The 12,270-nt window shown below is 44.5% G+C and overlaps 1 protein-coding gene across 5 annotated transcripts in view; it reads left to right on the top strand.

Annotated features, from left to right (window-relative positions):
- ctnna2 (catenin (cadherin-associated protein), alpha 2) overlaps window positions 1–12,270 on the top strand; it is a 1,150,825-nt gene that overhangs the window by 1,011,712 nt on the left and 126,843 nt on the right. For 4 of the 5 annotated variants that reach the window (XM_078407736.1, XM_078407459.1, XM_078407551.1 and 1 more), the window contains one exon: window positions 4,469–4,577. In XM_078407736.1, coding sequence (XP_078263862.1) covers window positions 4,469–4,577 — 109 coding nt within the window. The remainder of the gene's footprint in view (window positions 1–4,468; window positions 4,578–12,270) is intronic. The other variant, XM_078407821.1, reaches the window with a different exon arrangement.

Here is a 12,270-nt window from a genome sequence, read left to right as displayed (position 1 = left end):
ACAATTATATATGACCATTCATTCACAAAATGCTGGAGTAACTCAGCAGGTCAGGCAGCATCTCAGGAGAGAAGGAATGGGCGACGTTTCGGGTCGAGACCCTTCTTCAGATACTATATATATAACCATTGCTCTGTTGAGAGGGTGCCGTGACAACAGAGATGCTGTCCTTTGTTCACAAGGGTGAACCCCCAGGGTGGGTGTAATATTACTGAAGCATTCATTTGAAGAAGAATGGTTTGGTGCGCTGGCCAGAATGTTTCACCAACGATGTCCGGTTCTTACACTATTACACCGTGGGAGATTACTGTGCACAGATTGCTGTGCTTGCTGCTTGACTGCGATTCTAAAGCCCTTCACCGGCTGCAAAGTGCGTTGGTTCAAAGCACCATATCCATAGAAGTTGTTCCCTTCAAACACGGTGTGAAAATAAAAATAAAAATCCAATGTGAAGACACAAACACCCACTCGCACATTCAGTGTGGAGTTTGCACGTTCTCCCAGTGATGCATTCTTTTCACCAAGTGCTCCGGTTTCATAGAATGTAGAACAGTACAGCACCGGAATGGGCCCTTCAGTCTATAACGTTTGTGCCAAACATGATGCTAAGATAAACTGATCTCATCTGCCTGTACACGGCTCATACCCGCACGGCACGGTGGCGCAGCGGTAGAGTTGCTGCCTTACAGCGAATGCAGCGCCTGAGTCTCAGGTTCGATCCTGACTACGGGCGCCGTCAGTACGGAGTTTGTACGTTTTCCTCGTGACCTGCGTGGGTTTTCTCCGAGATCTTCGGTTTCCTCCCACGCTCCAAAGACGTACAGGTATGTAGGTTAATTGACTGGGTAAAATGTAAAAAAAATTGTACCTAGTGTGTGTAGGATAGTGTTAATGTGCGGGGATCGCTGGGCGGCGCGGACCCGGTGGGCCGAAGGGCCTGTTTCCACGCTGTATCTCTAAATCTAAAAAAAATCTAAATCTACCCCTGTATTCCCTGCATTTTGGGATGCCTGTCCAAAAGTCTCTTAAAAGTCCCTATCGTATCTGCCTCCACCAGCAGCCCTGGTAGTACGTTTTCTCCCACATCCCAAAGACGTGTGGGTATGTTGGTTAATTGTCTACTGAAAATTCCCCTTAATGTGTAGATAGTGGATGAGGAAGAGTGATACCATTGAACTAGTGTGAACGAAGGGCCTGTTTCCACGCTGTATCTGTAAGCTAAACTAAATTAAAAGTTTAGTGAAGCATTTATGTGCATATCTACTTAATGCATAAAATATCTTGGTATAGAATCATAATTGAGAAGGAGTGAATGAGACCCATCATGTCCATTACAGCTCTCTACCACCTTTCAATTCTCCAGCCTTTTCCCTGTTGGTTTCAAAGTATTTTCTCACCAGATTTGTTATCTAATTCTCTCCTGAAGGCCGTAATGGAAACTGCCTCCAGCACAACGGCAGGCATTACATTCTGGACTCCAATCATACACTGCCAATGCCAGTCCAGAACCAGGGGCCACAGTCTTAGAATAAAGGGGAGGCCATTTAAAACTGAGGTGAGAAGGAACTTTTTCACCCAGAGAACCTCCCCCCCCCCCCCCCCACACCATCCTTCTCAACTCCAGCGATTACAGTCCCAAAACCATCAAAAGCTCCTCATATATTAACCCAATCATCACTGGGCTCACTCTCGTAAAACTCCTCTGGACCCTCTCCAGCCTGAATCATTTACCTCAGCACTGCCGGAAGACCTGTGATATCAGGCTAGTTGGATTAGCCTTTCTCCTACAGTTATCTCATTGAAACCTACTGAATAATGAAAGGCCTAGATAGAGTGGATGTGGAGATGTGGGGGCGTCTAGGACCAGGGGGCACAGCCTCAGAATAAAGGAACATACCTTTACAAGGGAGATATCAAGGAATTTCTTAAGCCCGAGGGTGGTTTGTGATTCTGTGGAATTCATTGCCACAAACGGCTATGGAGGCCAATTCATTGGGTATTTTTAAAGTGAACATTGATAGGTTCTTGCTTAGTGAGGACACCAAAGGTTAGGGGAGAAGGTAGGAGAGTGAAGTCGAGCAGGAAAGATAGATCAGCCATGATCAAATGGTGAAGCAGACTCGATGGGCCAAATGGCCTAATGATGTGTACTTCTTCCCTTGTTGAGCCTTCAATGTCATCATTGCTCCCAGGGTGTCGAACTCTTTGCCGACGCATGCTAAACATTCGCATTGCTGCCTGTTTAAAATCTATCAAATTTCTATTTGGCACCCGAAACTAAAATCAAACCTGGTGATTTCAGGAGAGCAAGATGGCAGATTTGAACAGACGAAGTAAAAATTGGGAAACATCAAGAGCAGATTTGATTATAGTTAGCACACATGCATGTTTAGTTTAATTTAGAGATACCGCGCGGAAAAAGGCCGTTCAGCCCACCGAGTCCGCCATCCTCGCACACCAACACTATCCCAAACATACTATTGGACAATTTGCAATTATCCCAAGCCAAGGAGACTACAAACCTGTACGTCTTTGGAGTGTGGGAGGAAACCGGAGATCCCGGAGAAAACCCCCGCAGGTCACGGGGAGAATGTATGAACTCCGTACAGACGGCACCCGTAGTTAGGAACGACCCGGGCCCCTGCCGCTGCAAGGCAGCAACTCTACCGTTGCTCCACCACGTATGCATCCCATTCAGCTGCAATAAAACTTCACGCTCTTGAAATATTACCCGAGATGAAAGATCTGATTTAGAGTGCTGCTGTCAAAGGCTAGAATTGTTTATGTCCCTTGAACACGCTACAAGGATTTAAGATATTGAAAATAGCTTCCTTTCCATTAAAGATAGGAAATTATCTAAAGGTCGACACAAAATGCTGCAGTAACTCAGCGGGAAAGGCAGCATCTCTGGACAGAAGGAATGGGTGACTTTTCGGGTTGAGACCCTTCTTCAGACTGATGTCAGGGGAGTGGGCAGGACAAACATAGAATGTAGTCGGAGACAGTAAGACTGGTGGGAGAACTGGGAAGGGGGAGGTGATGGAGAGAGAGGGAAAGCAAGGGCTATTTAAAATTAGAGAAGTCAATGTTCATACCGCTGGGGGGTAAGCTACCCAAGCGAACTATCAGGTGCTGGTCCTCCAATTTGAGCTGGGCATCACTCTGTCAATGGAGCAGAAAGGCCCAGGACAGAAAGGTCAGATTGGGAATGGGAGGGGGAGCTGAAATGCTGAGCCACCGGGAGATCAGGTAGGTTAAGGTGGACTGAGTGGAGGTGCTCAGCGAAACGATCGCCGAGCATGCACTTGGTCTCGTCGATGTACAGAAGTTGGCACCTGGAACAGCGGATACAGTAGATGTGATTGGAGGAGGTGCAAGTGAACCTCTGCCTCACCTGAAAAGACTGTTGGGATCCTTAGATGGAGTCGAGGGGGGTTAAGGGACAGGTGTTGCATCTCATGCGGTTGCAGGGAAAAGTACCTGGGGAGGGAGTGGTTTGGGTGGGAAGGGACGAGTGGACCACGGAGTCACGGAGGGACCGGTCGCTGCGGAAAGAAGAAAGGGGTGGAGATGGGAAGATTTGGCCAGTAGTGGGATCCCGTTGGAGATGGCAGAAATGTTGGAGGATTATATGTATGCGACGGCTGATGGGGTGGAAGGTGAGGACAAGAAGGACTCTGTCCTTGTTGCGAATTGGGGGGGGGGGGGGGGGGGAAGCAAGAGCAGAGCTGCGGGATATCGAGGAGACCCTAGTGAGAGCCTCATCTATAATGGAAGAGGGGAACCCCTGTTTCCTAAAGAATGAGGACATCTCCCATGATCTAGGATGGAAAACCTCATCCTGGGTGCAGATGTGGCGTAGACCGAGGAATTGGGAGTCAGGGATAGAGGAAATTATCTCACGGTAGACACAAAATGCTGGAGTAACTCAGTGGGATAGACAGCATCTCTGGAGGGAAGGCGAGTAGGGGAAATTATCTAAATATGAATATAGCCTGCCATAGTCCTAAGAAAGGAAAGAATGATGACTGATGTAGATGGAGACTTTATCATGGAGTCATTTGCACAGGTGATTTGCGGTTTTATACCCTTGACTTTTCATCCAGAGTACTCTCATCCATTCTTGCCTTGGTCAATTCTCGAACCTCAGTACCTTATTACATCTCTGAAGGAATGCTAACGAGCATAATGACCTTTCAATTGCTGCTGTGTATTGCCAATGTTTCCTATTCTAATTGTTACAATTGATTTGTTTTAATACAGGGATCACCTAAAATCCTCCTCCATCCATCTCAAGTCTTCTTAAGTTGCTGTTCCCAATAGAATATTATTTATCATCTCTCCATACAAATTGCAGAATTCATAAAGATCTTAGTCACACCCTAATTCCATTCTAAAGATGGTGTCAAGTCCATTTTTCTGAACTAGAAGATTCACTTATTGCTTTATTGTGTTTTCCAATATCTTGTAGGGGCAAGGGTCCGCTAAAAAATACATCCGATGTTATCAATGCGGCAAAGAAGATTGCAGAAGCCGGCTCCAGAATGGATAAACTGGCTCGAGCTGCAGCTGACCAGGTAATGCATTTCAAACTTTAACTCAATTTCCAGGGGTCATGTACTAGGCCACCTGAAGAGACCCACAGCAGTTGATTTAATAAAGTTCATTCCAGTTAGTGCTACTGACTCCTATGTAACCTATGATTCCTCGGACTATCTTTGATTGGGCTTTACCTTGCACTAAACGTTATTCCCTTATCATGTATCTATACACTGTAAGTGGCTCGATTATGATGTATTGTCTTTCCGCTGACTGGATACCACGCAACAAAAGCTTTTCACTATATCTCGGTACACGTGACAAGAAACCAAACTGAACTGAAACTGCTATTGATTCCTATACAAGAAAGAGATTTTGTGTATTTAATTGAGGGCAATTTTAATTTAATCTGCCCTGACAGAATCAGACAAAACATTACAGTGAGATAATATTGAGTGGACACTAATTAAGCATTCTGTAGGTTTGAATTGCTATATAATTGTCATAAGGTCACAAGGGTACAATTAGGTCATTCCACCCATCAAGTCTACACTGCAATCCAATCATGGCTGTTCAATCTCTCCCTCCTAACCCCATTCCCCTGCCTTCTCCCCATAACCTCTGACACCTGTACTAATCAAGAATCTATCTATCTCTGCCTTAAATACACCCACTGACTTGGCCTCCACAGCCATCTGTGGCAAAGAATTCCTCAGATTCACCACCCTCTGACTAAAGAAATTTCTCCTCATCTCCTTCCTAAAAGAACATGCTTTAATGCTAAGGCTACGATCTCTCATCCTAGACTCTTCCACTAGTGGAAACATCCTCTCCACATCCACTCTATCCAAGCCTTTCACTATTCTGTACGTTTCAATGAGGTCCCCCCTCATTCTTCTAAACTCCAGCGAGTACAGGCCCAGTGCCGACAAACGCTCATCATAGGTTAACCTACTCATTCCTGGGATCATTCTTGTAAACCTCCTCTATACCTTCTCCAGAGTCAGCACATCCTTCCTCAGATATGGTGACCAAAATAGAGCAAGCAGAGTGGAATACATTGTGCAGGAATAAGTCATGAGGACCAAAGTCATAAAGTCATAGAGTTATATAGCACAGAAACAGGCACTTAGGCCCAACTTGTCCATGCCAATCGAAATGGACTCAATCATAGCGAAATAGAGCATGGGAATAGGCCCTTTGACCCATCTTGTCCATGCTGACTAAGATGGCTTTCTGGTCCCATTGCCTCCAAATGGAAAGCACCTCCCAGTCCAACCAGCCTCTCCCTATAACTCAAGCCTGAAAGTTTAGGTAACATTAGACCAAGTGAACCCATTGGGCCCAAACCTCTCCTACATTGGTGCAACACCCTCTCCTCCCCCCCTCCCCTCATCCCCCCTCCCTCCTCACCCTCCCCTCCCCCTCTGACCCCCCTCCCCTCCCCCCCTCCCCCCGCCTTCCCCATGCTCCCTCCAACCCCCCTTCCCCCCCACCCTCCCTCCCCCCCTCCCTCCCTAGGAGATAGATTTAAACTTTAAAACGTGAATAACTTTAAATATATAACACCGATTTCAATGAAACTTCTTCCATTAGCACCAAAAGGACGACGGAGAGTAAGGTGGGCCTAAAATACACTATCGTATACCATTTTGGCTGTAGTTCAGGAACAAACAAACAAACAAACAAACGAGAGTTTTAGTATATAGATGTTGGTGAATCTTTTCCGCATGCTTTACAACTTATCGACATCCTTCCTACAAAAGAGTAACCAGAACTGTTTGTTGGCAGTACTCCAGATATGGTCTCACCAATGACTTGTACAGCTGTATCATGATGTCATGATATGCCAACATTTGTACTTAATGTCCTTCCCAATGAAGGCAAGCATGCTACATGCCTTCTTCCTCACACTGTCCATGAACATAACAAACAACAATGGACCCATCACTGATCCCTGCGGCACACCACTGGTTACACATCTCCAATCAGAAAAACAAACTCTCCCCAACTACTCTTTGACTCCTTGTGCAAAGCCAATTTTGATCCAATTTGCAAGCGCCTTGGATTGCAAATGATCTCTCTTTTCTGTCTGGGAACAGGTAGGCCGGAATACGTCCTGTTCCTCAGCAAAGAACGGAAAATAAACTCTCGGGTTGTGACTCAATTTCCCCGACTGAGACTAATCACAAGTCACTGTGACCCATCCTGTTAACCACCTCTGCAGCTGTTCCACTTAAAGTGGATTTTCTTCCTCTCCAAAGCTTCATGGCGAAATCTGACAGAACTACAGCTGTTCTCGTGTAGCTGTCAGTTCCCCGCAGGAATGCAGAATAAAAATGGAAAGAAAAGGTTTTCTTTCATAATAAAAGATTAGTTATTTCCTGGCATATCTCTTGAATAAGTAAAATGACTGTAAATTCAGTTTAGAAATATGACGCATTAAACAAAAAAAAAAAAAAAACAAGTCAAAGATCCCTCATCTTGCAGAAGAGGGATTATTTCAATTGGATGAGGGGGGACCTCATTGAAATTTACAGAATAGTGAAAGGCCTGGATAGTGGGAATACAGAGAGGATGTTTCCACTAGTGGGCGAGTTTAGGACCAGAGGCCACAGCCTCAGAATAAAAGGACGCACCCTTAGAAAGGAGATGAGAAGGCATTTCTTTAGTCAGAGGGTGGTGAATCTGTGGAATTCATTGCCAGAGACGGCTGTGGAGGCCGAGTCAATAGATATTCTTACGATACGATACGATAGAACTTTATTCATTCCCGGAGGGAAATGGTCTGCCAACAGTCACAACGCACACCAGGTACATGAAAACCTGAAATTAAAATCAAATTAAAAGTGAAAAAAAAGACAGATGTTGATAGGTTCGGGATTAAGGTGGAGATTGATAGGTTCTTGATCAGTAAGGGTGTCCGAGGTTATGGGGATAAGGCAGGAGAATAGGGTTGACAGGAAAAGATAGATCAGCCATGAAAGAGGGAAAGATAGATCAGCAATGGCAGAGTGAACTTGGTGGGCCGAATGGCCCTATCTTCTCCTAGAATTTATGAATTTAAAGTACACCTGCATTTTAATTAAAATTCTGCATTTTACCAAGTATTCTTTTTTCCTCGCCATTCATCAGTTCCAAGTTTCGTGGAACTTGGAAAGTATGAGTGTTTTAATTCAGAGGAACGCCAAGAAAACGGAATAATCTTCCAACGCAAAAAACCTTTAATCTCATTCAGTGACTAATATGTCTATTAGCAACAGAAAAATGAGAGCAGCAAGTGAACAGGTTTTGTTAATGGCTCTTCACTGAGCAGCCAACTGTGTAAGATGGCAGGTCTCGGCAGTGCATGGATGGTTCCAGTTCACATAGTGTCATGGGCTATGAACATTTTTACTTTCAAGCTAACAATGTTCAGACCTGTGTGTAGGAAGGAACAGCAATAGACAATAGACAGTAAACAATAGACAATAGGTGCAGGAGTAGGCCATTTGGCCCTTCGAGCCAGCACCGCCATTCACCGTGATCATGGCTGATCATCCACAATCAGTACCCATTCCTGCCTTCTCCCCATATCCCCTGATTCCGCTATCATTAAGAGCTCCATCTAACGCTCTCTTGAAAGCATCCAGGGAATTGGCCTCCACTGCCTTCTGAGGCAGAGAGTTCCACAGCTTCACAACTCTCTGAGTGAAAACGTTTTTCCTCATCTCCGTTCTAAATGGCCGACCCCTTATTCTTAAACTGTGGCCCCTGGTTCGGGCACGCACTCGGTAGACCCAAGAGCTTGTTTCTGTGCTGTATCTTGAAACTAAACTAAACTAAACTAAAAGAAGGGTCTTGACCCGAAACGTCACCCATTCCTTCTCTCCCGAGATGCTGCCTGACCCGCTGAGTTACTCCAGCATTTTGTGAATAAATACCTTCGATTTGTACCAGCATCTGCAGTTATTTTCTTAAACTAAACTAAAAGATCATCACTTCAACAGCAGTGATTGAACAAGTTGGTTGGTTTCTGGGGCTGTTTCATTATTTGCTTACAAATATATGGTTGCACATTGGGTATCCATCACTTCACCTACTCCACCATTTCATGACACCTGTTAGGCTGCTTCTCCCCAACCTACCCTGTGAAAAATGATAAATAAGTTGAGATGCTTTCATCTGTACTCCTCGGACATATGGTATTTGTCTAGTGCAGAAACAAGGAATTGCAGGTGCTGGTTTACAAAAAAAAGATGCAATGAGTTGGAGTAACTCAGCGGGTCAGGAAGCATCTCTGGAGCAAATGAACAGGTGAATTTTTGGTTCGGAGCCCTTCTTCAGATTTTTGTACCTTTTTACTATGCCTAATACTTTAAAACTTACAAACATTCAATTTTCTGATCCTATCATTATTCTTCTCCCCAAGCAAGCCAAATTTGCTTTTCTATAAGAAGGAACTGCAGATGTTGGTTTACACCGAAAATAAATACAAAATGCTGGAGTAATTCAGCAGAAGAGGCAGCATCTCTAGATAGAAGGAATCGGTGACATTTCGGGTCAAGACGTTTCAAAAGGCAAGACTACAAACACAGGGATGTAATGCTGAGGCTTTATAAGGAGCTGGTCAGGTCGCATTTGAAGTATTGCGTGCAATTCTGGGCACCATATCTGGGGAAGAATGTGCTGGCTCTGGAGAGGGTCCAGAGGACGTTTACAAGAATAATCGCAAGAATGAGTGGGTTAACATATGATGAGCGTCTGACGGCACTGGGCCTGTACTCGCTGGAGTTTAGAAGGTGGGACTTCATTGAAACGTACCGAATAGTGAAAGGCTTTGATAGAATGGAGGTGGAGAGGATGTTTCCACCAGCGTGAGAGCCTAGGACCAAAGGTCATAGCCTCAGAATTAAAGGACGTTCCTTTAGGAAGTAGATGAGGAGGATTTTCTTTAGTCAGAGGGTGGCGAATCTGTGGAATTCATTGGCACAGAAGGCTGTGTAGGTCAAGTCAGTGGATATACTTAAGGCAGAGATAGATGGATTCTTGATTAGTACGGGTGTCAGGGATTATGGGGCGAAGGCAGGAGAATGGGGTTAAGAGGGAGAGGTAAATCAGCCATGATTGAATGGCAGAGTAGACGTGATGGGCCGAATGGCCTAATTCTGCTCCTATCACTTATGATCTTAAGACCTCATGAGACCCATCTTCAACTTTAAAGCAGAAAAACCTCCTTTGCTGCTTTTTGGAAGTGTAAATAGAGAAAAAATGACACTGATTGAAATCACCTTTCGAAATAGTAGAACCTTGGAAAATTTTACATTACATTGGTCCATTTAAATTATCTATTCCAGTGTAAATTTAGTGGGAAATCTAAGTTTATGGGAATTCTCAAAGTGCTTTTCACTATGTCTACTGCTGCCATTTTGCTTGTTATTTACTATTCTACAAATTCCGCAAGTCCATCACTTTCTTTCTCCCTCCTAACAACTAACACACTTGGAGCTAAAGGTCAGTTCATACATCTCTGAAAAATGTGCTATTACGCTATTGAAAATTGTTTTAACCGCTAATTTTGTGCACATGGTGAGAAAATTGTTTCTGTTTTTTTTCTCTGCGGATTGTTCATTTGTCCCGACGCATTTTTCCTGGCAAAGAAATCCCTCTAAAATTATGTCAGCAGAGGTGCGACGTGCAAAACTCACATGCAGTGTGAGTATTGATACCATGGGTCTGAAAAGCAACAGTTCCATTTACTCACAAAACAATCCAGTTTTGCTAAGCCTATTTCTATGGAAACCATGCTATTTTAAGTGCACACCACTCAAACTGGGTTATTTTTTTGTCTGTCCGCATTCTGATTTGTGACATGGAACACAGAACATCTTGACTCCCCCTCCCATTCCTACACTGACCTTTCTGTCCTGGCCTTCCAGCATTGTCAGAGTGAGGCCCAGTGCAAATTGGAGGAACAGCACCTCATAGAAACATAGAAACATAAAAAATAGGTGCAGGAGTAGGCCATTCGGCCCTTCGAGCCTGCACCGCCATTCAATATGATCATGGCTGATCATCCAACTCAGTATCCCGTACCTGCCTTCTCTCCATACCCCCTGATCCCTTTAGCCACAAGGGCTAACTCCCTCTTAAATATAGCCAATGAACTGGCCTCAACTATCTTCTGTGGCAGAGAATTCCACTGATTCACCACTCTCTATGTGAAAAAAAACGTTCTCATCTCGGTCCTAAAAGACTTCCCCCTTATCCTTAAACTGTAACCCCTTGTTCTGGACTTCCCCAACATCGGGAACAATCTTCCTGCATCTAGCCTGTCCAACCCCTTAAGAATTTTGTAAGTTTCTATAAGATCCCCACTCAATCTTCTAAATTCCAGCGAGTACAAACCGAGTCTATCCAGTCTTTCTTCAATATGAAAGTCCTGCCATCCCATATTTTGCTTTGGTAGCTTACACCCCAGCGATATGAATATTGACTTCTCTAACTTCAAGTAACCTTTGCTTTCCCTCTCTCTCCATCCTTCCCATCTTCCCAGTTCTCTGACCAGTCTGATTGTCCCCGGTTACAAATCAATCTCTGTTTGGTTTGTTGGCACCTTCTCCTATGAACAATGATCTATCTACATTTTCCTTGATCCCCATCCGCTTTGTCTCGTTTTCACACCTTACATTTCCTTATCTATGTCTCCCGCTACCCGGACTCTTAGTCTGAAGAAGGGGCTCAACCCGAAACATGACCCATTCCTTCTATCGAGAGATGCTGTCTGTCCCGCTGGGTCACTCCAGCATTTTGTGTCTACCTACAGAACAGTATAGCAGAGAAACAGGCTCTTCAGCACACTATGTCTCTGCCAAACATGATATCTAGACCAAATCAAACCTGCCTGCACACATTCCATACCCATCCATTCTCTGCATATCCATATACTTATCCAAAAATCTCTTAAATGCAACTATTTTATCTGCCTCAACCTCTCTCCCCAGTAGCACGTTATAGAGTCATAGTCTTACAGTGTGGAAACCGTCTCTTTGAACCAACTTGTTCACACCGGCCAACATGTCCCATCTACGCTTGTTGCACCTGCCTGTGTTTGGTCCATATCCCTCTAAAACTGTGCTAACTATGTACCTGTCTAAATGTTTAATAAACGTTGCAATAGTACCTGCCTCAACTACCTCCTCTGGCAGCTCACTACATACACCCTTTGTCTGAAAAAGTTACCCCTCAGGTTCCTATTAAATCTTTCCCCCCTCACTTTAAACCTATGTATTATGTTCCAGGCACCCACCACCCTCTGATTAAAAAACATGCCTTAAATATAATTTCACAAACATGTCTTCACTGCTTTGCCCATGGCGATCAAAGTCACCATCGCTTTTAGCTTCCCGACCTCGCAATCTTTCCTGTCTGCTTTTGCTGAATTGTTCAACATCTCACAGGAAATATAGGTCATGGAAAGATGCCACTTGACATAGCCATGCTTGCGATGGTTGGAAAAGAGCCACCAAGTCTAATCCCACCTTCCAGCACTAGGTCTGTTGATGTTCAACTCACGGGTCCTCAAGCACACACACAAGTACTTTCAAAGTTAACAAGGGTTTCTTCCTCTACAGCCCTCTCAGGCAGTTGGCCCCGGGGTCTACTGTTCCTTTGGTGAACGTCTTTCACCTCATTTCACCTCTAATCCTTCAACCACTTGCTGGGGGAGTGCAGAACCAGGAGCCACAGTTT

Source organism: Rhinoraja longicauda, chromosome 1, assembly GCF_053455715.1.
Source record: "Rhinoraja longicauda isolate Sanriku21f chromosome 1, sRhiLon1.1, whole genome shotgun sequence".
Lineage (NCBI taxonomy): Eukaryota > Metazoa > Chordata > Chondrichthyes > Rajiformes > Arhynchobatidae > Rhinoraja > Rhinoraja longicauda.
Note: the sequence above shows the minus strand (reverse complement) of the source record. Positions and strands in the feature narration are given on the sequence as shown.